The following is a 25235-nucleotide window of genomic DNA, read 5'->3' on the forward strand; positions in this document are numbered from 1 at the left end:
GCACAGTACTGGGGTAGGGCACCAAAACGTTTCTGCAGCATTGAAGGTCCCCAAGAATGCAGTCGCCTCCATCATTCTTAAATGGAAGAAGTTTGGAACCACCAAGACTCTTCCTAGAGTTGGCCGCCCGGCCAAACTGAGCAATCGGGGGAGAAGGGACTTGGTCAGGGAGGTGACCAAGAACCCGATGGTCACTCTGACAGAATTCCAGAGTTCCTCTGTGGAGAAGGGAGAACCTTCCAGAAGGACAACCATCTCTGCAGCATTCCACCAATCAGACCTTTATGGTAGAGTGGCCAGACAAAAGCCACTCCTCAGTAAAAGGCACATGACAGCTCGCTTGGAGTTTGCCAAAAGGCACCTAAAGGACTTTCATACCATGAGAAACAAGATTCTCTGGTCTAATGTAACCAATAATGAACTCTTTGGCCTGAATGCTAAGCGTCACGTCTGGAGGAAACCTGGCACCATCCCTACGGTGAAGCATGGTGGTGGCAGCATCATGCTGTGTCGATAATTTTCAGCAGCAGGGACTGGGAGACTAGTCAGGATCAAGAGAAAGACGAACAGAGCAAAATACAGAGATCCTTGATGAAATCTTGCTCCAGAGCACTCAGGGCTTCAGACTGGGCGGATGAATGGCACAACAATGGGCCTCAGAATCTCATCACGGTATATCTGCGCATCCAAATTGCCATCGATAAACTTCAATTGTGTTCGTTGTCCGTAGCTTATGCCTGCCCATACCACCCCACCGCCACCATGGGGCACTCAGTTCACAACGTTGATATCAGCAAACCGCTCACCCACATGACACAATACACGTGGTCTGCTGTTGAGAGGTCGGTTGGATGTACTGCCAAATTCTCTATAACAACATTGGAGGAGGCTTATGGTAGAGAAATTAACATTCAATTCTCTGACAACAGCTCTGGTGGACATTCCTGCAGTCAGCATACCAATTGCACTCTCCCTCAAAACTTGAGACATCTGTGGCATTGTGTTCTGTGACAAAACTGCACATTTTAGAGTGGCCTGTTATTGTCCCCCAGCACAAGGTGCACCTGTGTAATGATCATGCTGTTTAATCAGCTTCTTGATATGCCACACCTGTCAGATGAATGTATTATCTTGGCAAAGAAGAAATACTCACTAACAGGGATGTAAACAAATTTGTGCACATTTGAGAGAAATAAACAATTTGTGCGTACGAACATTTCTGGGATCTTTTATTTCAGCTCATGAAACATTACTTTACATGTTGCGTTTATATTTTTTTGTTCAGTATATATTGTTAGCCTGTTAGCTTGTTAGCTTATTGTTAATCTGATGAAAATATGACTCTGGTTTTTATGTAGGAAATCCTGGATGCTCTGGTGAGCAACGTGAACATTGAGCTGCTCAACGCGCTCCACTACCACATGGTGAACCGCCGTTTGACCTCTGAGGACCTGAAGCACGGATCTGCCTTCCCCTCCATGTACCAAGACTTCAACGTTCACATCCACCACTACCCCAACGGAGTGAGTAGCATCTGTCCAATGTTAATGTTGCAATTTGTTGGAAGCACCGGTGGCTGGTAGCACCTTAATTTGGGGAGGACGGATTCATAGTGTTGACTGGAATTGCATGGTATTCAATGGTAGAAGAATGGCATCGACAGATCAAACACAGGGTTTTCCATCTGTTTGATAGCATTCCATTCACTTCATTTCAGTCATTATTATGAGCCACCCATGCCCTCACCAGCCTCCTGTGATTGGAAGGTATATGAGGTTGTGACTTGGCCTGGTCCCAGATCTGTTTGTGCAATATGACCAAGCAAGTTGGAACCTCTAGAGAGATAACTCAACAACAAAAGAGACATGAACAGAAAGGTTGTTTTGGTAATCTTTCAAATGGTCACGTAGACAAAATGTTCTCTTGTCATTGCAGATTGTAACAGTGAACTGTGCTCGTCTGGTGAAAACAGACCAGCATGCGACCAACGGGATCGTGCACGTCGTGGACAGAGTCATCACCGCGGTTACCAACAACGTGCACACTTTCATCGACACCGATGATGATCTGGAGACTCTTCGTGTAAGTAAACGACTTTAACAGTTTGTCGCTTCATTCATTCATTCATTCATTCATCCATTCATTTCATTCATCCATTCATTCATCCATTCATTCATTCATCCATTTCATTCATGAATTCATTCATCCATTCATTCATTCACAGAAGAGTATATCATACAGAACTCGCTTACCATTTTATACATGTTGAACATATGATATGATTCAGTGTTGATTCGGTGTTGATTCAGTTTGTGATTCAGTGTTGATTCAGTTTTGATTCGGTGTTGATTCAGTTTGTGATTCTATGTTTTTTAGACTGCTGTTGCTGCTGCTGGTCTGACCCAAATGCTGGAGAGCGATGGTCACTACACGGTGTTCGCTCCAACCAACGAAGCCTTCGAGAAGATCCCCCCTGAAATGCTCAAGAGGATCCTAGGAGACCCCGTGGCTCTGAGAGGTGAATCTAAGGACAGTTGGATATAGAACGGGGAGATAGATATTGGATATAGAACGGGGAGATAGATATTGGATATAGAACAGGGAGATAGATATTTGATATAGAACAGGAAGATAGATATTTGATATAGAACAGGGAGATAGATATTGGATATAGAACAGGGAGATAGATATTGGATATAGAACGGGGAGATAGATATTGGATATAGAACAGGGAGATAGATATTTGATATAGAACAGGGAGATAGATATTGGATATAGAACAGGGAGATAGATATTGGATATAGAACAGGGAGATAGATATTTGATATAGAACAGGGAGATAGATATTGGATATAGAACAGGGAGATAGATATTGGATATAGAACAGGGAGATAGATATTGGATATAGAACAGGGAGATAGATATTGGATATAGAACAGGGAGATAGATATTGGATATAGAACAGGGAGATAGATATTGGATATAGAACAGGGAGATAGATATTGGATATAGAACAGGGAGATAGATATTGAATATAGAACAGGGAGATAGATATTGGATATAGAACGGGGAGATAGAGATTGGATATAGAACAGGGAGATAGATATTGGATATAGAACAGGGAGATAGATATTGGATATAGAACAGGGAGATAGATATTGGATATAGAACAGGGAGATAGATATTGGATATAGAACAGGGAGATAGATATTGGATATAGAACAGGGAGATAGATATTGGATATAGAACGGGGAGATAGATATTGGATATAGAACGGGGAGATAGATATTGGATATAGAACAGGAAGATAGATATTGGATATAGAACAGGGAGATAGATATTGGATATAGAACAGGGAGATAGATATTGGATATAGAACAGGGAGATAGATATTGGATATAGAACAGGAAGATAGATATCGAAGACAGGAACCGAATGACTTATTAACGTGAACTAAGTTCTACTTGTGTCTGTACTCTCCATCCAGACCTGCTGAACTACCACATCCTGAAGAACATGCAGTGTGCAGAGTCCATCACATCTGGTACTCCCCTGGAGACCCTACAGGGGACCGTTCTAGAGGTGGGCTGTGATGGGAGTGACATGACCCTCAACGGGAAGGCCATCATCCAGAAGAAAGATCAGCTGGGGACCAACGGAGTCGTCCACTACATCAACGAGCTCCTCATCCCAGACTCGGGTATTCAAATCAGAGTCAGATCCTTAAGTTGAGAGTTGTTGCGTCAATGCCAAAATATAAGGCTGTAATTCAAACTATTGGACTTCTGCCTTCTTTTAGGAGATTATTAGTAAGGGTGATTTAGTCTGAGAAGGTCTCGGACTGCCATAGGAGTTGAGAGTCTAGTCTGGAAGGTCTCTAACTGCCATAGGAGTTGAGAGTCTAGTCTGGAAGGTCTCTGATTGCCATAGGAGTTGAGAGTCTGAGAAGGTCTCTGACTGCCATAGGAGTTGAGAGTCTGAGAAGGTCTCTGATTGCCATAGGAGTTGAGAGTCTAGTCTGAGAAGGTCTCTGATTGCCATAGGAGTTGAGAGTCTAGTCTGAGAAGGTCTCTGATTGCCATAGGAGTTGAGAGTCTAGTCTGAGAAGGTCTCTGATTGCCATAGGAGTTGAGAGTCTAGTCTGAGAAGGTCTTTGATTGCCATAGGAGTTGAGAGTCTAGTCTGAGAAGGTCTTTGATTGCCATAGGAGTTGAGAGTCTAGTCTGAGAAGGTCTCTGATTGCCATAGGAGTTGAGAGTTTAGTCTGGAAGGTCTCTAACTGCCATAGGAGTTGAGAGTCTAGTCTGAGAAGGTCTCTAACTGCCATAGGAGTTGAGAGTCTTGTCTGGAAGGTCTCTGATTGCCATAGGAGTTGAGAGTCTGAGAAGGTCTCCGACTGCCATAGGAGTTGAGAGTCTGAGAAGGTCTCCGACTGCCATAGGAGTTGAGAGTCTCTGTTCAATGAGAAATGTTCATTTATGTACTGATCTCTTTTGAAGCTAAAACCTTGTTGGAGCTGGCCCAGGGATCTGTCGTTACCACAGCGACCAAGCTGTTTGTTGATGCTGGTCTTGGCTCCCACCTTTCTGGCTCCGAGGCTCTGACCATCCTGACCCCTCAGAATGAAGCTTTCAAAGGTATCATTGATCGATGACGCTCCCTCCATCTTTTTCTACCCCCCCCATCTCCATCTCTAGAAAGGCATATCTCTCTAGTCACCCCCAAAACCAATTATTTCTTTGGCCGCCTCTCTTTCCAGTTCTCTGCTGCCAATGACTGGAACGAACTACAAAAATCTCTGAAACTGGAAACACTTATCTCCCTCACTAGCTTTAAGCACCAACTGTCAGAGCAGCTCACAGATTACTGCACCTGTACATAGCCCACCTATAATTTAGCCCAAACAACTACCTCTTTCCCAACTGTATTTAATTAATTTATTTATTTTGCTCCTTTGCACCCCATTATTTTTATTTCTACTTTGCACATTCTTCCATTGCAAAACTACCATTCCAGTGTTTTACTTGCTATATTGTATTTACCTTGCCACCAAGGCCTTTTTTGCCTTTACCTCCCTTCTCACCTCATTTGCTCACATTGTATATAGACTTGTTTATACTGTATTATTGACTGTATGTTTGTTTTACTCCATGTGTAACTCTGTGTCGTTGTATCTGTCGAACTGCTTTGCTGTATCTTGGCCAGGTCGCAATTGTAAATGAGAACTTGTTCTCAACTTGCCTACCTGGTTAAATAAAGGTAAAATAAAAATAATAAAAATAAAATCTCTATCTCCCTCTCTCTCTCTCGCTCTCTCTGTCTCCCTCTCTGTCTCCTTCTCTCTATGCTAACAAACAGGAGTGACTTGAGCCATGATTCTTGAGCCATTTCATGAATCTGATAACTTCTGTATCTATTGTTAACAGAGGGTGTGAAGATGACTGGTGAGCTGAAGAAGCTGTTGAAGAACCACATCCTGAAGGAGCAGCTGTCTTCCGGTGTACTGTACCACAGACAAGAGCTAGAGACTCTGGGAGGAATCAAACTCAGAGTGTTGGTCTACCGTAACGTAAGTACCACAGATCAAATCCCTCTGGAGGACCTACAGCGGGCATCCCATGATGCAAAAGACTCAGGTTGAGCTGAATTAAGAGATTTATCAACATGTAACTCTGATCACACAGTTGTTCTTCTGGAAAAAGACAATACTCTTCCTAAAGGTTAAAGGTTAACTCATTGTGTAGATTACTCTCTTCCTAAAGGTTAACTCATTATGTAGATTACTCTCTTCCTAAAGGTTAACTCATTATGTAGATTACCCACTTCCTAAAGGTTAACTCATTATGTAGATTACCCTCTTCCTAAAGGTTAACTCATTATGTAGATGACTCTCTTCCTAAAGGTTAAAGGTTAACTCATTATGTAGATGACTCTTCCTAAAGGTTAAAGGTTAACTCATTATGTAGATTACCCTCTTCCTAAAGGTTAAAGGTTAACTCATTATGTAGATTACCCACTTCCTAAAGGTTAAAGGTTAACTCATTATGTAGATTACTCTCTTCCTAAAGGTTAACTCATTATGTAGATTACTCTCTTCCTAAAGGTTAACTCATTATGTAGATTACCCTCTTCCTAAAGGTTAAAGGTTAACTCATTATGTAGATTACTCTGTTCCTAAAGGTTAACTCATTATGTAGATTACTCTGTTCCTAAAGGTTAACTCATTATGTAGATTACTCTGTTCCTAAAGGTTAACTCATTGTGTAGATAACCTTTAACCTTTAGGAAGAGGGTAAACTTGTTATGTAGATTACTCTCTTCCTAAGGGATAGTTATCCCTTAGGAAGAGTTATCCATTATGTAGATTACCCAAAATACACTATGCCAAGTTATACAAAGCGTGATTGTGCTGTTTTCATATTAACAATGAACAGTTTCTGGCTGGTCAATTCTCCAGATGAGTCAGGGAAGAAGGCCTATTACGTGAAGTTATAATCTCAAAAACAGATGTTGAGCCAATGACACGAGAGAGTCTCTCTCTCAACTATGAGAGAGAGAGAGAGAGAGAGAATTAACTCCTGAGGTGCTGACCTGTTGTACCCTCAACAACCACTGTGATTATTATTACTTGACCCTGCTGGTCATCTATGAACATTTGAACATCTTGGCCATGTTCTGTTATAATCTTCACCCGGCACAGCCAGAAGAGGACTGGTGGCCTTTCTAGAGAGTTTTTCCTAGTCACTGTGCTTCTGCATTACTTGATGTTTGGGGTTTTAGGCTGGGTTTCTGTATAACACTTTGTGACATCGGCTGATATAAAAATATTTGATAAATATATCTGATTGATTGAGGTAATGGGATGCAATCATGGTGATGGTAGAGCAAACATTACTCTAACCTCACTCACTCACACTCTCTCTATCTCTCTGTCTCAATAACAGAGCCTGTGCATAGAGAACTCCTGTATCGCTGCCCACGACAAGACCGGACGTTTTGGCAGCATGTTCACAGTCGACAAGGTCCTGACTCCCCCAATGGGCACCATCATGGATGTCCTGAAGGCTGATGACCGATTCAGGTGAGAGTCAATGATTCAGTGAATGATTCAGTGAATGATTCAATGGAAAGGCTTACCAAGGTTTTCCTTAATAATATCTTGAGGCAATATGATTCAATTTCAGAAGAACAAGAACAGACATGTAGCATATGCACAAAAGAGGGTACAGTGTCAAAATAAAAAGTCTCAAAACACCATGGTTGTGTAATGAAAACGTGACAAGTAGTACACCTAAACTGAAATCTGGTGTTTGGAGGGTGTTTGAATGTAAACCCAATGTAAATGGTATGATTACACATCATAGATTTTAAAACAGAACTACTCTGAAACACCCAAAGTGGTTCTTCGACCTGAATATAGTTAATTTTACACAAGTGTTGTGAAACACTTTTGGGGGTTTCAGTGAATGTAAAAGGCAACGTCAAAACACGTGAAGTTCTCATACAATCAGTTTAGAAATCCTAATGTTTTAATGGTCTAATATTGATTGACGGAGGAGGCCTATGGAGAATAGTTTTTTCCACCTTTATTTTTTCAATGCTTTATTTAGACAGATTAGAAACAGGAGGGGAATTACAGTGGTACATTTCCTCTGATTTTTACCTACTCAATCACACAGCCTCACTATTAAAAATTATTCTTGGGTTAATTGGAATTAACACACACACAAAAAAAACATATACTTAATAAAAATGAATGCCAATTGCGCTAAACCCGTTGTCTAGCAGTAAATCCCCCGGATTAGAGACATCATCCTTCTCCCAACCGAAGACCGAAGTTAAATTCCCCTCTCCAACCCTTCAGTCTGTTTCTCCCATCTACCTGTAATCACCTGTTCCAGCCCTTCAGTCTGTTTCTCCCATCTATCTGTAATCACCTGTTCCAACCCTTCAGTCTGTTTCTCCCATCTATCTGTGATCACCTGTTCCAACCCTTCAGTCTGTTTCTCCCATTTATCTGTAATCACCTGTTCCAACCCTTCAGTCTGTTTCTCCCATTTATCTGTAATCACCTGTTCCAACCCTTCAGTCTGTCTCCCATCTACCTGTAATCACCTGTTCCAACCCTTCAGTCTGTTTCTCCCATCTACCTGTAATCACCTGTTCCAACCCTTCAGTCTGTTTCTCCCATCTACCTGTAATCACCTGTTCCAACCCTTCAGTCTGTTTCTCCCATCTACCTGTAATCACCTGTTCCAACCCTCCAGTCTGTCTCCCATCTACCTGTAATCACCTGTTCCAACCCTTCAGTCTGTTTCTCCCATCTACCTGTAATCACCTGTTCCAACCCTTCAGTCTGTTTCTCCCATCTACCTGTAATCACCTGTTCCAACCCTCCAGTCTGTCTCCCATCTACCTGTAATCACCTGTTCCAACCCTTCAGTCTGTTTCTCCCATCTACCTGTAATCACCTGTTCCAACCCTTCAGTCTGTTTCTCCCATCTACCTGTAATCACCTGTTCCAACCCTTCAGTCTGTTTCTCCCATCTTATCTGTTTCCCTTTTTTCATTTCATAACTCTCTTCTTTTTTTAATGTATGCTAGTCGTTTTAATGATTTATTCATTTCAATTGACCAAAAATAATGTAAAAATGAATCAAACTGAATATGTTGTTAAAACCTGTTATGGCTGCGGTCCCTGTACAGGGACCAAAATCAGCGGAAATTTCATAGCGCCAACGGTAGTACTCGATAAAACTCAAACTTTCATTAAAACACACATGCAGGGCACTCAATTAAAGCTACACTCGTTGTGAATCTAGCCAACATGTCAGATTTGTAAAATGCTTTTCGGCGAAAGCATGAGAAGCTATTATCTGATAGCATGCACCCCCCGAAATACCGAAAGGGGACGGAAACAAAAGAATTAGCGTAGCCGGCGCTACACAAAACACAGAAATAAAATATAAAACATTCATTACCTTTGACGAGCTTCTTTGTTGGCACTCCTATATGTCCCATAAACATCACAATTGGGTATTTTTCCCGATTAAATCCGTCAAAGTATGCCCAAAATGTTGATTTATGAAGCCCGTCTGATCCAGGAAAAAGCTCCTTTCCAAAACGCAACGTCAGTGTATAAAATTACTAAAAGTTGCCTATAAACTTTTACAAATCACTTCAAACTACTTTTGTAAACCAACTTTAGGTATTAATAAACGTTAATAATCGATCAAATTGATCACGGGGCGATCTGTATTCGATAGCAGCAAGTCTTGAAATCATCGTCCATATTTTCCCTTTCATAACTTCCTTCGGTGTACCCCAAGACAGGAAGTGCCTATTCGTCATCCCACCAAGGATAAAGTACCAATGAAATCCCAGTACTGGTGACATCGTGTGGAAGCTGTAGGCATTGCAAACAAGGCCCTATCTATTTTTCCTTGCCGTAGACAATCCATAGACTGGCAGATGGATTTTTTTTTTTTTTTTTGTGAACAGTTTTCCTTGGGATTTTTACTCCTAAACACGTTCTGTTATAGCCACAGACATGATCTAACCAGTTTTAGAGACTTTAGAGACAGAGTGTTTTCTATCCACACATACTAATCATATGCATATACTATATTCCTGGCATGAGTAGCAGGACGTTGAAATGTTGCGCGATTTTTAACAAAAAGCTGCGAAAATTCGCACCAGCCTAAACAGGTTTTAAAAACATAATTATCTTTCATGAGTATAACCAACAAGATTGAACTCATTGGAAGTCTTTTGTTTAAACCACATTGCATTTCCTTATCTTGCCACGTGATTCTGTTTTTAGAGGATTGTGGTTTTTTTTTTTTTTTTAAACATTGACTTTTTGATTCTTTCACACAATGTGGTATGAATGTTTTGAAGAAAGAAAAGTATATTTCTAAATTAGTATTAAGCTTGTTGTGCCACGAGGTGTAATGGATTGTGATGAACGCATATTGAAACCGTCAAGACAAATTGACGTTCAATGAGCACAGCACACATTCCGGCAGGGTAGCCTAGTGGTTAGAGCATTGGACTAGTAAACGGAAGGTTGCAAGTTCAAATCCCTGAGTTGACAAGGTACAAATCTGTCGTTCTGCCCCTGAACAGTGTTCCTAGGCCGTCATTGAAAATAAGAATTTGTTCTTAACTGACTTGCCTAGTAAAATAAAGGTAAAATAAATAAATTCCGACATTCACGATTGTCAGTGGAAGAGGCAAGTACAGAATCCTCATGTCTTGAAGTTCTACATCCAGTTTGTGCCAGTGGTTTAAACACAGTGCCTGCCAAACCGGTATAAAATGGCAAATTATCAAATACGTAAAACAATGTTACCATTAAGACACCAGACAAAGGGATTTAATTCTGCACTAGACAGGATTCAAAACATCATAATGGGGTTTAGAAGCTTTAGAGAGAGGAAACTACACCAAAAGAGACGGTATCTAATTCTGCGCTGAACAGGACACGAAACACCACAATAGTGTTTTCAATCTTTTTTCAGTTAGTGCTCCTAGTCCCTGGCAAGGTGTTGCACAACACTTGATTAAGTGGTGTTACGACACACCTTGTAATGTTTCAGAACATCTCAGGATGATGTGTTTCAATACTCCAGCAAAGTGAAGGGTTTCTGTCTCCTTCAAGTTGGTGGCAGCTCAGTTGCCACTGGTTTTGGTGTTACAATACACTTCATTTTAACAGTGTAGCTTCTGCCTACTGTAATGGGTTTCCTGTGGTGAAGGAGAAGCGGACCAAAATGCAGCGTGGTGATTATTCATGTTTTTAATAAAGACAACTATACATGAACAGACTAAACAAAACAAGAAAAGTGAAAACCTAAACAGTCCTATCTGGTGCAAACACAGAGACGGGAACAATCACCCACAAACACACAGTGAAACCCAGGCTACCTAAGTATGATTCTCAATCAGAGACAACTAATGACACCTGCCTCTGATTGAGAACCATACTAGGCCGAAACATAGAAATACCCAAAACCTAGAAAAACAAACATAGACTGCCCACCCAACTCACGCCCTGACCATACTAAATAAAATACAAAACAAAGGAAATAAAGGTCAGAACGTGACACCTACGTAGCACAGCGTGTGTTCTTCTCCTGTAGCTATAGGCCTCCAAGCGTCTTAATGGTTTTTCCAGAACTGAAAGGCTCAAAAGGCAATATGCTGTTTCATTTCCACCCACGTTCAGAGTCCTGGTTCTTTTCCGTTTACTCTGTGTGTTTTCACTACCATTGATCTGTTCTGTTCTGCCATGATTCAACTGATACATGTTTGGTATATTTGGCACATCAGAAACCACAACTCTTCGATGTGGTAAAAACTTTCCCAATAGTCAACTGAAGTCCTCTTTTTTTTCCTCTGAAGATTTTTTTTTAGCAAACTGTGTGTGTTGGAAATCAGTCAGTTGTCAAGTCTTCTCTGTTGCTCTGAGGGTGGTCTTTCTGAGTGTGTGTTCCCTTCTTTTTTCCAGTCTGTTGGTCGGTGCCATCCAGACGGCTGGCTTGACAGAGCTGATGAACCAGGCCGGTCCCCATACCGTGTTCGCTCCCACCAACGATGCCTTCAGCGCCTTGCCAAAGGCTGACCTCAACAAACTCATGGGTAAGGACAGCCCTGGCTCCAGACATTCTAGTTTTTCTAGAACAAAGCCAGTCTCAAACGAGAATACAGGGTTGAGGTCTGGTATGTAAGACTAGGAGAATTATAACAGATACCTCTCCGCCATATGTGTTCTATCACATGTATGTTGTGTATGTAGTGTGTGTCATATATGTAGGGTATGTCATATGTGTAGGGTATGTCATATGTGTAGGGTATGTCATATGTGTGGGGTATGTCATATATGTAGTGTATATAATTTATGTTATATATGTAGTGTATGTCATATGTGTAGTGTATGTCATATATGTAGTGTATGTCATATGTGTAGTGTATGTCATATGTGTAGTGTATATAATTTATGTCATATATGTAGTGTATGTCATATATGTAGTGTGTGTCATATGTGTAGTGTATATAATTTATGTAGTGTATGCCATATGTGTAGTGTATGTCATATGTGTAGTGTATATAATTTATGTAGTGTATGTCATGTGTAGTGTATGTCATGTGTAGTGTATGTCATGTGTAGTGTATGTCATGTGTAGTGTATGTCATGTGTAGTGTATGTCATATGTAGTGTATGTCATATATAGTGTATATAATTTGTGTAGTGTATGTCATATGTAGTGTATGTCATATGTAGTGTATATAATTTGTCATATGTAGTGTATATAATTTATGTAGTGTATGTCATATGTAGTGTATGTCATATGTAGTGTATGTCATGTGTAGTGTATGTCATATGTAGTGTATGTCATATGTAGTGTATGTCATATGTAGTGTATGTCATATGTAGTGTATGTCATATGTGTAGTGTATGTCATATGTGTAGTGTATGTCATATGTAGTGTATGTCATATATAGTGTATATAATTTATGTAGTGTATGTCATATGTGTAGTGTATGTCATATGTGTAGTGTATGTCATATGTAGTGTATGTCATATGTAGTGTATGTCATATGTAGTGTATGTCATATGTAGTGTATGTCATATGTAGTGTATATAATTTATGTCATATATGTAGTGTATATAATTTATGTAGTGTATGTCATATGTAGTGTATGTCATGTGTAGTGTATGTCATGTGTAGTGTATGTCATATGTGTGTAGTGTATGTCATATGTGTGTAGTGTATATAATTTATGTAGTGTATTTGGGTGACTGGCATCCTGCCTTACAAACAACCAAACTGTGAACAGGTTTCACATGACTTGCTTTGCAAAACACTGTACTTTTCCAGCGAAGAAAAATCAATGATACCTAAGGACAATCTGATTTGTCCCACAGTGAAAATATGTTCGGCAGACAGACAGAACTGTTTGAATGAACCTAATAACCTATCTACACTCAGGAAATGATGACATGGTAGAATACATCTTGGATGCTAGCACACGTATGAATGCCAAACAGCTGTGGTTAACTGGAGCCAGTTGTTCAGTTACAGTATGACCTACCTACAGTATACTGCAGCTACAATGACTGTTTTTTGGGTATATAAAATAATGTGTAATGAATAAACACGGCTGTTTGTTAATGATTGCCTAACTGTTTTGCATCAACAACTGTTTAGATGAGCAGGACACGTTTAGACAAATAGAATCATGTTGAATGACTTCATGTTGAATGACTTCATGTTGAATGACTTCATGTTGAATGACTTCATGTTCAATGACTTCATGTTCAATGACTTCATGTTCAATGACTTCATGTTCAATGACTTCATGTTCAATGACTTGTTGAATGACTTCATGTTCAATGACTTCATGTTCAATGACTTCATGTTCAATGACTTCATGTTGAATGACTTCATGTTGAATGACATCATGTTGAATGACTTCATGTTCAATGACATCATGTTGAATGACATGTTGAATGACTTCATGTTGAATGACATCATGTTGAATGACTTCATGTTCAATGACATCATGTTGAATGACTTCATGTTGAATGACTTCATGTTCAATGACATCATGTTGAATGACTTCATGTTCAATGACATCATGTTCAATGACTTCATGTTCAATGACTTCATGTTCAATGACTTCATGTTCAATGACTTCATGTTCAATGACTTCATGTTGAATGACTTCATGTTGAATGACTTCATGTTCAATGACTTCATGTTCAATGACTTCATGTTGAATGACTTCATGTTGAATGACTTCATGTTCAATGACTTCATGTTGAATGACATCATGTTGAATGACTTCATGTTCAATGACATCATGTTGAATGACATCATGTTGAATGACTTCATGTTCAATGACATCATGTTGAATGACTTCATGTTCAATGACATCATGTTCAATGACTTGTTGAATGACTTCATGTTCAATGACTTCATGTTCAATGACTTCATGTTGAATGACATCATGTTGAATGACATCATGTTGAATGACTTCATGTTGAATGACATCATGTTGAATGACTTCATGTTCAATGACATCATGTTGAATGACTTCATGTTCAATGACATCATGTTGAATGACTTCATGTTCAATGACTTCATGTTCAATGACTTCATGTTCAATGACATGTTGAATGACATGTTCAATGACTTCATGTTCAATGACTTCATGTTCAATGACTTGTTGAATGACTTCATGTTCAATGACATCATGTTGAATGACTTCATGTTGAATGACTTCATGTTGAATGACTTCATGTTCAATGACTTCATGTTCAATGACTTCATGTTCAATGACATCATGTTGAATGACTTCATGGTGAATGACTTCATGTTGAATGACTTCATGTTCAATGACTTCATGTTCAATGACTTTTTGAATGACTTCATGTTCAATGACATCATGTTGAATGACTTCATGTTGAATGACTTCATGTTGAATGACTTCATGTTGAATGACTTCATGTTGAATGACTTCATGTTCAATGACTTCATGTTGAATGACATCATGTTGAATGACTTCATGTTGAATGACTTCATGTTGAATGACTTCATGTTGAATGACTTGTTCAATGACTTCATGTTGAATGACTTCATGTTGAATGACTTGTTGAATGACATCATGTTGAATGACATCATGTTGAATGACTTCATGTTGAATGACTTCATGTTCAATGACATCATGTTGAATGACTTGTTGAATGACTTGTTCAATGACTTCATGTTGAATGACTTGTTGAATGACTTCATGTTGAATGACATCATGTTGAATGACATCATGTTGAATGACATCATGTTGAATGACTTGTTGAATGACTTCATGTTGAATAACTTCATGTTCAATGACTTCATGTTGAATGACTTCATGTTGAATGACTTGTTGAATGACTTCATGTTGAATGACTTCATGTTCAATGACTTCATGTTCAATGACTTCATGTTGAATGACATCATGTTGAATGACATCATGTTGAATGACATCATGTTGAATGACATCATGTTCAATGACTTCATGTTCAATGACATCATGTTGAATGACTTCATGTTGAATGACTTCATGTTCAATGACTTGTTGAATGACTTCATGTTCAATGACATCATGTTGAATGACTTCATGTTGAATGACTTCATGTTGAATGACTTCATGTTCAATGACTTCATGTTGAATGACATCATGTTGAATGACTTCATGTTGAATGACTTCATGTTGAATGACTTCATGTTGAATGACTTGTTCAATGACTTCATGTTGAATGACTTCATGTTGAATGACTTGTTGAATGACATCATGTTGAATGACATCATGTTGAATGACTTCATGTTGAATGACTTCATGTTCAATGACATCATGTTGAATGACTTGTTGAATGACTTGTTCAATGACTTCATGTTGAATGACTTGTTGAATGACTTCATGTTGAATGACATCATGTTGAATGACATCATGTTGAATGACATCATGTTGAATGACTTGTTGAATGACTTCATGTTGAATAACTTCATGTTCAATGACTTCATGTTGAATGACTTCATGTTGAATGACTTGTTGAATGACTTCATGTTGAATGACTTCATGTTCAATGACTTCATGTTCAATGACTTCATGTTGAATGACATCATGTTGAATGACATCATGTTGAATGACATCATGTTGAATGACATCATGTTCAATGACTTCATGTTCAATGACATCATGTTGAATGACTTCATGTTGAATGACTTCATGTTCAATGACTTGTTGAATGACTTCATGTTCAATGACATCATGTTGAATGACTTCATGTTGAATGACTTCATGTTGAATGACTTCATGTTGAATGACTTCATGTTCAATGACTTCATGTTGAATGACATCATGTTGAATGACTTCATGTTGAATGACTTCATGTTGAATGACTTCATGTTGAATGACTTGTTCAATGACTTCATGTTGAATGACTTCATGTTGAATGACTTGTTGAATGACATCATGTTGAATGACATCATGTTGAATGACTTCATGTTGAATGACTTCATGTTCAATGACATCATGTTGAATGACTTGTTGAATGACTTGTTCAATGACTTCATGTTGAATGACTTGTTGAATGACTTCATGTTGAATGACATCATGTTGAATGACATCATGTTGAATGACATCATGTTGAATGACTTGTTGAATGACTTCATGTTGAATAACTTCATGTTCAATGACTTCATGTTGAATGACTTCATGTTGAATGACTTGTTGAATGACTTCATGTTGAATGACTTCATGTTCAATGACTTCATGTTCAATGACTTCATGTTGAATGACATCATGTTGAATGACATCATGTTGAATGACATCATGTTCAATGACTTCATGTTCAATGACATCATGTTGAATGACTTCATGTTGAATGACTTCATGTTCAATGACTTGTTGAATGACTTCATGTTCAATGACTTCATGTTCAATGACTTGTTGAATGACTTCATGTTCAATGACTTAATGTTGAATGACATCATGTTGAATGACATCATGTTGAATGACTTCATGTTGAATGACTTCATGTTCAATGACTTCATGTTCAATGATTTCATGTTCAATGACATGTTGAATGACTTCATGTTCAATGACTTCATGTTGAATGACTTCATGTTCAATGACTTCATGTTGAATGACTTGTTGAATGACTTCATGTTCAATGACTTCATGTTCAATGACATGTTGAATGACATGTTCAATGACTTCATGTTCAATGACATCATGTTGAATGACTTCATGTTCAATGACATCATGTTGAATGCCATCATGTTGAATGACTTCATGTTGAATGACATCATGTTGAATGACTTCATGTTCAATGACATCATGTTGAATGACTTCATGTTGAATGACTTCATGTTCAATGACATCATGTTGAATGACTTCATGTTCAATGACATCATGTTCAATGACTTCATGTTCAATGACTTCATGTTCAATGACTTCATGTTCAATGACTTCATGTTGAATGACTTCATGTTCAATGACTTCATGTTCAATGACTTCATGTTCAATGACCATGTTCAATGACTTCATGTTCAATGACTTCATGTTCAATGACTTCATGTTGAATGACTTCATGTTCAATGACTTCATGTTGAATGACATCATGTTGAATGACTTCATGTTCAATGACATCATGTTGAATGACATCATGTTGAATGACTTCATGTTCAATGACATCATGTTGAATGACTTCATGTTCAATGACATCATGTTCAATGACTTGTTGAATGACTTCATGTTCAATGACTTCATGTTCAATGACTTCATGTTGAATGACATCATGTTGAATGACTTCATGTTCAATGACATCATGTTGAATGACTTCATGTTCAATGACATCATGTTGAATGACTTCATGTTCAATGACTTCATGTTCAATGACTTCATGTTCAATGACATGTTCAATGACATGTTCAATGACTTCATGTTCAATGACTTCATGTTCAATGACTTGTTGAATGACTTCATGTTCAATGACATCATGTTGAATGACTTCATGTTGAATGACTTCATGTTGAATGACTTCATGTTCAATGACTTCATGTTCAATGACTTCATGTTCAATGACTTCATGTTCAATGACATCATGTTGAATGACTTCATGGTGAATGACTTCATGTTGAATGACTTCATGTTCAATGACTTCATGTTCAATGACTTTTTGAATGACTTCATGTTCAATGACATCATGTTGAATGACTTCATGTTGAATGACTTCATGTTGAATGACTTCATGTTGAATGACTTCATGTTCAATGACTTCATGTTGAATGACATCATGTTGAATGACTTCATGTTGAATGACTTCATGTTGAATGACTTCATGTTGAATGACTTGTTCAATGACTTCATGTTGAATGACTTCATGTTGAATGACTTGTTGAATGACATCATGTTGAATGACATCATGTTGAATGACTTCATGTTGAATGACTTCATGTTCAATGACTTCATGTTGAATGACTTCATGTTGAATGACTTCATGTTGAATGACATCATGTTGAATGACATCATGTTGAATGACTTCATGTTGAATGACATCATGTTGAATGACTTCATGTTCAATGACATCATGTTGAATGACTTCATGTTCAATGACATCATGTTGAATGACTTCATGTTCAATGACTTCATGTTCAATGACATGTTGAATGACATGTTCAATGACTTCATGTTCAATGACTTCATGTTCAATGACTTGTTGAATGACTTCATGTTCAATGACATCATGTTGAATGACTTCATGTTGAATGACTTCATGTTCAATGACTTCATGTTGAATGACTTCATGTTCAATGACTTCATGTTCAATGACTTCATGTTCAATGACTTCATGTTCAATGACTTCATGTTCAATGACTTCATGTTCAATGACATCATGTTGAATGACTTCATGGTGAATGACTTCATGTTGAATGACTTCATGTTCAATGACTTCATGTTCAATGACTTTTTGAATGACTTCATGTTCAATGACATCATGTTGAATGACATCATGTTCAATGACTTCATGTTGAATGACTTCATGTTCAATTACATCATGTTGAATGACTTCATGTTCAATGACATCATGTTGAATGACTTCATGGTGAATGACTTCATGTTCAATGACTTCATGTTCAATGACTTTTTGAATGACTTCATGTTCAATGACTTCATGTTGAATGACTTCATGTTGAATGACTTCATGTTGAATGACTTCATGTTCAATGACTTCATGTTCAATGACTTCATGTTGAATGACATCATGTTGAATGACTTCATGTTGAATGACTTCATGTTGAATGACTTCATGTTGAATGACTTGTTCAATGACTTCATGTTGAATGACTTCATGTTGAATGACTTGTTGAATGACTTCATGTTGAATGACTTCATGTTGAATGACTTGTTGAATGACATCATGTTGAATGACATCATGTTGAATGACTTCATGTTGAATGACTTCATGTTCAATGACATCATGTTGAATGACTTGTTGAATGACTTGTTCAATGACTTCATGTTGAATGACTTGTTGAATGACTTCATGTTGAATGACATCATGTTGAATGACATCATGTTGAATGACATCATGTTGAATGACTTGTTGAATGACTTCATGTTGAATAACTTCATGTTCAATGACTTCATGTTGAATGACTTCATGTTGAATGACTTGTTGAATGACTTCATGTTGAATGACATCATGTTCAATGACTTCATGTTCAATGACTTCATGTTGAATGACATCATGTTGAATGACATCATGTTGAATGACATCATGTTCAATGACTTCATGTTCAATGACATCATGTTGAATGACTTCATGTTGAATGACTTCATGTTCAATGACTTGTTGAATGACTTCATGTTCAATGACTTCATGTTCAATGACTTGTTGAATGACTTCATGTTCAATGACTTCATGTTGAATGACATCATGTTGAATGACATCATGTTGAATGACTTCATGTTGAATGACTTCATGTTCAATGACTTCATGTTCAATGATTTCATGTTCAATGACATGTTGAATGACTTCATGTTCAATGACTTCATGTTGAATGACTTCATGTTCAATGACTTCATGTTGAATGACTTGTTGAATGACTTCATGTTCAATGACTTCATGTTCAATGACATGTTGAATGACATGTTCAATGACTTCATGTTGAATGACTTCATGTTGAATGACTTCATGTTGAATGACTTCATGTTCAATGACTTCATGTTCAATGACTTGTTGAATGACTTCATGTTCAATGACTTCATGTTCAATGACTTCATGTTCAATGACTTCATGTTCAATGACTTCATGTTCAATGACTTGTTGAATGACTTCATGTTCAATGACTTCATGTTCAATGACTTCATGTTCAATGACTTCATGTTCAATGACATCATGTTGAATGGCATCATGTTCAATGACTTCATGTTGAATGGCATCATGTTCAATGACTTCATGTTGAATGACTTGAGAATGTAGCTGTAATGCTAAAGTTATACAAAGTACCTTAACTCATCAGTTCCATGTTGCACAACCAATTCCTTTTCACTTTTTAAGCATTCATTCCTCAGCAGTGTTCCTCAGTTTCCTCTGTTTGTAAACGTCTAGACCATAGAGATACAACATGATCTGGTAGGTGTTCTAATATCAGCTTGTTGTCTAGGCAACCCCCAGGAGCTGCCCAGTGTTTTGAAGTACCACATGGCTAAGGAGATTCTGGTCAGTGGAGGAGTGGGCTCCCATACCAGACTGAAGCCTCTGCAGGGAGACAAGCTGGAGCTGAACATGGTACAGTAGGCCCTCATGACTGTTTGATCCTGGAACACACGATCCTGGAACGCACGATCCTGGAACACACAATCCTAGAACACGCGATCCTAAAACACACAATCCCGGAACACACGATCCTGGAACACACGATCCTGGAACACACGATCCTGGAACACACGATTCTAGAACACACGATCCTGGAACACACGATTCTAGAACACACGATCCTGGAACAATTTGATCCTGCAACACAATGTTTGATATTGATACTACTAACATGTGTACCACCAGTTCTACCAGTACTAACATGTAATAACAATATGAACATGTACTAACATGATCTGAACTGAAAGGCTACTAACATATACTGGTAGTACATGTTAGTACTGCTATAACATGTATTAACATGTAATAAGATTACTAACATGTACTACCAGTACTAACATGTGTACCACCAGTATTAACATGTACTACCAGTATTACCAGTATTAACATGAACTACCAGTATTAACATGTACTACCAGTATTAACATATACTACCAGTATTAACATGTACTACCAGTATTAACGTGTACTATCAGTATGAACATGTACTACCAGTATTAACATGTACTACCAGTATTAACATGTACTACCAGTATTAACATGTACTACCAGTATTACCAGTATAACATGAACTACCAGTACTAACATGTACTACCAGTATTAACATGTACTACCAGTATTAACATGAACTACCAGTATTAACATGTACTACCAGTACTAACATGTACTACCAGTATTAACATGTACTATCAGTATTAACATGTACTACCAGTACTATCAGTATTAACATGTACTACCAGTACTACCAGTACTACCAGTATTAACATGTACTACCAGTATAACATGTACTACCAGTTTATGAAACCAGTCTACTATTTAAGATTTTGTTTTCAGTGGAGAAAATGCTACTTTTTTCATTGTGTACTTCTATGACTTACATAATTTACATTGTGCACAATGTATTGATATACAGTACCAGTCAGAAGTTTGGACACACCTACTCATTCCAGGGTTTTTCTTTATTTTTTACTATTTTCTACATTGTAGAATAATAGTGAAGACATCAAACTATGAAATAACACATGTAGTAGTAACCATAAAAGTGTTAAACAAATCAAAATCTATTTCATATTTGAGATTCTTAAAAGTAGCCGCCCTTTGTCTTGATGACAGCTTTGCACACTCTTGGCGTTCTCTCAACCAGCTTCACCTGGAATGCTTTTCCAACAGTCTTGGAAAAGTTCCCACATATGCTGAGCACTTGTTGGCTGCTTTTCCTTCACTCTGCGGTCCGAGTCATCCCAAACCATCTCACATTGTAGTGTATGCCAATGTAAAAAATAAAGAAAACCCCTGGAATGAGTAGGTTTGTCTAAACTTTTGACTGGTACTGTACATTCTTTCAACATGACTTGATTGTCATGAACCCCTGTTATGAAAATATTAAGTATCACCTTATACTATATATTATACTTATACTATATCACCTTGTATCTTTTTCTTCTTCAGAGGAACCAGACCGTGTACATCAACAAGGTCCCAGTGGTTGAAGCCGACTTGATGGCCACCAATGGAGTTGTCCATGCTGTGGGAGCCATCATAAAGCCACTGTGTAAGAGCAATCGCTTCACTGTCCATAAATACTGAATAAACCATCTCACATTACTGTATATGGCATACTGTATTATCCTCCAATTGTCATTCTAACCCTGTCTTGTTCTCTCTCCTCCAGCTCCTAAGGTTGACAGGGAACAGGCTGATGACCCCATCAGGACTGCCTCTTCCATGATAGTAAGACATTTATAGACACTTAGGTTGGAATCACTAAAACTCGTTTTTCAACCGCTCCACAAATGTCTTGTTAACAAACTATAGTTTTGGCAAGTCGGTTAGGACATCTACTTTGTGCATGACAGTAATTTTTCTAACAATTGTTTACAGCAGATTATTTCATTTATAGTTCACTGTATCACAATTCCAGTGGGTCAGAAGTTTACATACAATAAGTTGACTGTGCCTTTTAACAGCTTGGAACATTCCTGAAAATTGTGTCAGGGCTTTAGAAGATTCTGATAGGCTAATTGACATAATTTGAGTCAATTGGAGGTGTACCTGTGGATGTATTTCAAGGCCTACCTTCAAACACAGTGCCTCTTTGCTTGGCATCATGGGAAAATCAAAAGAAATCAGCCAAGACCTCTGAAAAAAAATTGTAGACCTCCACAAGTCTGGATCATCCTTGGGAGCAATTTCCAAACGCCTGAAGGTACCACGTTCATCTGTACAAACAATAGTACGCAAGTATAAACACCATGGGACCATGCAGTCGTCGTACCGCTCAGGAAGGAGACACGCTCTGTCTCCTAGAGATGAACGTACTTTGGTGCGAAAAGTGCAAATCAATCCCAGAACAACAGCAAAGGACCTTGTGAATATGCTGGAGGAAACAGGTACAAAAGTATCTATATCCACAGTAAAACTAGTCTAATATCGACGTAACCTGAAAGGCCGCTCAGCAAGGAAGAAGCCACTCCTGCAAAACCGCCATAAAAAAGCCAGACTATGGTTTGCATCGTACTTTTTGGAGAAATGTCCTCTGGTCTGATGAAACAAAAATAGAACTGTTTGGCCATAATGACCATCGTTATGTTTGGAGGAACAAGGGGGAGGCTTGCAAGCCGAAGAACACCACCCCAACCAGCATCATGTTGTGGGGGTGCTTTGCTGCAGGAGGGACTGGTGCACTTCACAAAATAGATGGCATATTTGAGGAAGAAAAATTACGTGGATATATTGAAACAACATCTCAAGACATCAGTCAGAAAATTAAAGCTTGGTCGAAATGGGTCTTCCAAATGGACAATGACCCCAAGTATACTTCAAAGTTGTGGTAAAATGGCTTAAGGACAACAAAGTCAAGGTATTGCAGTGGCCATCACAAACCATGACCTCAATCCTATAGAAAATGTGTGGGCAAAACTGAAAAAGGGTGTGCGAGCAAGGAGGCCTACAACCCTGACTCAGTTGCACCAGCTCTGTCAGGAGGAATGGGCCAAAATTCACCCAGCCTATTGTGGAAGGCTACCTGAAATCTTTGACCCAAGTTAAACAAAACATTTTTTTGTGTGTGTGTGTGTGAATTTTACCCCTTTTTTCTCCCCTTTTTCGTGGTATCCAATTGTTAGTAGCAACTATCTTGTCTCATTGCTACAACTCCCGTACGGGCTCGGGAGAGGCGAAGGGTGAAAGTCATGCGTCCTCCAATACACAACCCAACCAAGCCGCACTGCTTCTTAACACAGCGCCATCCAACCCGGAAGCCAGCCGCACCAATGTGTCGGAACCCAGAGTCTCTGGTGGCACAGCTGGCGCTGCAGTACAGCGCCCTTAACCACTGCGTCACCCGGGAGGCCCCAAGTTAAACAATTTAAAGGCAATACTACCAAATACTAATTGACTGTATGTAAACTTCTGACCCATTGGGAATGTGATGAAAGAAATCATTTTCTCTACTATTATTTTGACATTTCATTCTGACATTCTTAAAATAAAGTGGTGATCCTAGCTGACCTAAGACAGGGATTTTTTACTAGGATTAAATGTCAGGAATTGTGAAAAACTGAGTTTAAATGTATTTGGCTAAGTTGTATGTAAACTTCCAACTTCAACTGTAAATGTTGTTGTATTCCTTTATTCACAGACGGACTCAAGAATCGGAGTCAAAAATGGTACATATTCTTGGATCTCTCACAGTCTGGTGTGGTGCATTCCACAAAACAAACTACTGTTGAACTGGTGTTAAATGTTGTTTTGATCTTTTGTTTCAGATGATCTCTTCCAGAAGGTCAGGAAAAGTATCTCCAGCAGAACGATGACTCGCATCCAGTAAATGAAGAGAAAAACATAAACATCAACACAAATCAGTGGATTGTTCCTGTTTGTTTATGGAATATATTCTTATCTGGGGGAAAAAATAGAAAGTGTAATGGATCACATTTTGTCGAAGATGGTAAATATTAACCAATCTCTAGATGAAGACAGAGTTGGGGTATATTTTAGTGGAATATCTTGCATAATTGCTTTCATATACCAAAGACCAAAGAATTGAATTACTTGTGTATTTTCTTTGATGTGAAAAAGGGACAACCAAAGCACAGCGACTAGCTATGACTACGTATACTGTAGTTTCATGAAAAGTGTTTTGAATGTTTACACCCAAGTTACACACCCTGTTTTTAAATGTAAACGCAGAGTGGATTGTCTTGAGAAATATATACTGTGTTTTGTTTTGATATGACAGATGTAGTATGTTTTCATATTTAGGCTGGAACGGAAAAGCTATTCGGGCATATGCAAATAAGTTCTGCTTCTCTTTGATATTTTTTCTTTCTTCCATTAAACCTGTTGAAAACAATAATGCACCCATAGTTATGTCACATGCTTTCCATTTGTAACACACTGTAGCAATATATTTATGTGTGGAAACCAAAGAGCAATGTCTGCACATCCCCAAAAAAATTAAATGTTCATTTTGTAGTTTGTTGGGATTTTATTCAAGTTCTATCCATGACGACACCTAAGTGTTTCAAGATATTGGCACGGCACTTGTCTATATTATCTACATCAAAAAAGGCATCCTATTCCCTGTTTAAAGTCCTACTTTTGACCATGGTCCATAGGGGCTCTGGTCAAAAGGTAGTGTACTGTATAGGACACAGGGGGCCTTTGGGACGGACCATACTCAATGTTTTATTTATTTATTTTCATTTCACCTTTATTTAACCAGGTAGGCTAGTTGAGAACACCTTTATTTAACCAGGTAGGCTAGTTGAGAACACCTTTATTTAACCAGGTAGGCTAGTTG

At 38.3% G+C, this 25235-nt stretch overlaps 1 protein-coding gene across 2 annotated transcripts in view; it reads left to right on the top strand.

Annotated features, from left to right (window-relative positions):
* The window catches only part of LOC110489189 (transforming growth factor-beta-induced protein ig-h3), a 40318-nt gene extending 15533 nt beyond the window's left edge, over window positions 1–24785 (top strand). Inside the window, exons 6-18 of one of the 2 annotated variants that reach the window (XM_090198857.1) lie at window positions 1359–1523; window positions 1936–2082; window positions 2377–2518; window positions 3488–3700; window positions 4500–4637; window positions 5427–5569; window positions 6945–7081; window positions 11513–11643; window positions 20220–20344; window positions 21881–21983; window positions 22104–22162; window positions 24072–24099; window positions 24199–24785. In XM_090198857.1, the coding sequence (XP_090054983.1) occupies window positions 1359–1523; window positions 1936–2082; window positions 2377–2518; window positions 3488–3700; window positions 4500–4637; window positions 5427–5569; window positions 6945–7081; window positions 11513–11643; window positions 20220–20344; window positions 21881–21983; window positions 22104–22162; window positions 24072–24099; window positions 24199–24260 (1593 nt within the window). In that variant the 3' untranslated portion in view covers window positions 24261–24785. The remainder of the gene's footprint in view (window positions 1–1358; window positions 1524–1935; window positions 2083–2376; window positions 2519–3487; window positions 3701–4499; window positions 4638–5426; window positions 5570–6944; window positions 7082–11512; window positions 11644–20219; window positions 20345–21880; window positions 21984–22103; window positions 22163–24071; window positions 24100–24198) is intronic. The other variant, XM_090198858.1, reaches the window with a different exon arrangement.
* Window positions 24786–25235: the final 450 nt, after the last annotated feature.

This window comes from Oncorhynchus mykiss, chromosome 14 (assembly GCF_057628025.1).
Source record: "Oncorhynchus mykiss isolate SJ-2025 chromosome 14, ASM5762802v1, whole genome shotgun sequence".
NCBI classification, from domain to species: domain Eukaryota; kingdom Metazoa; phylum Chordata; class Actinopteri; order Salmoniformes; family Salmonidae; genus Oncorhynchus; species Oncorhynchus mykiss.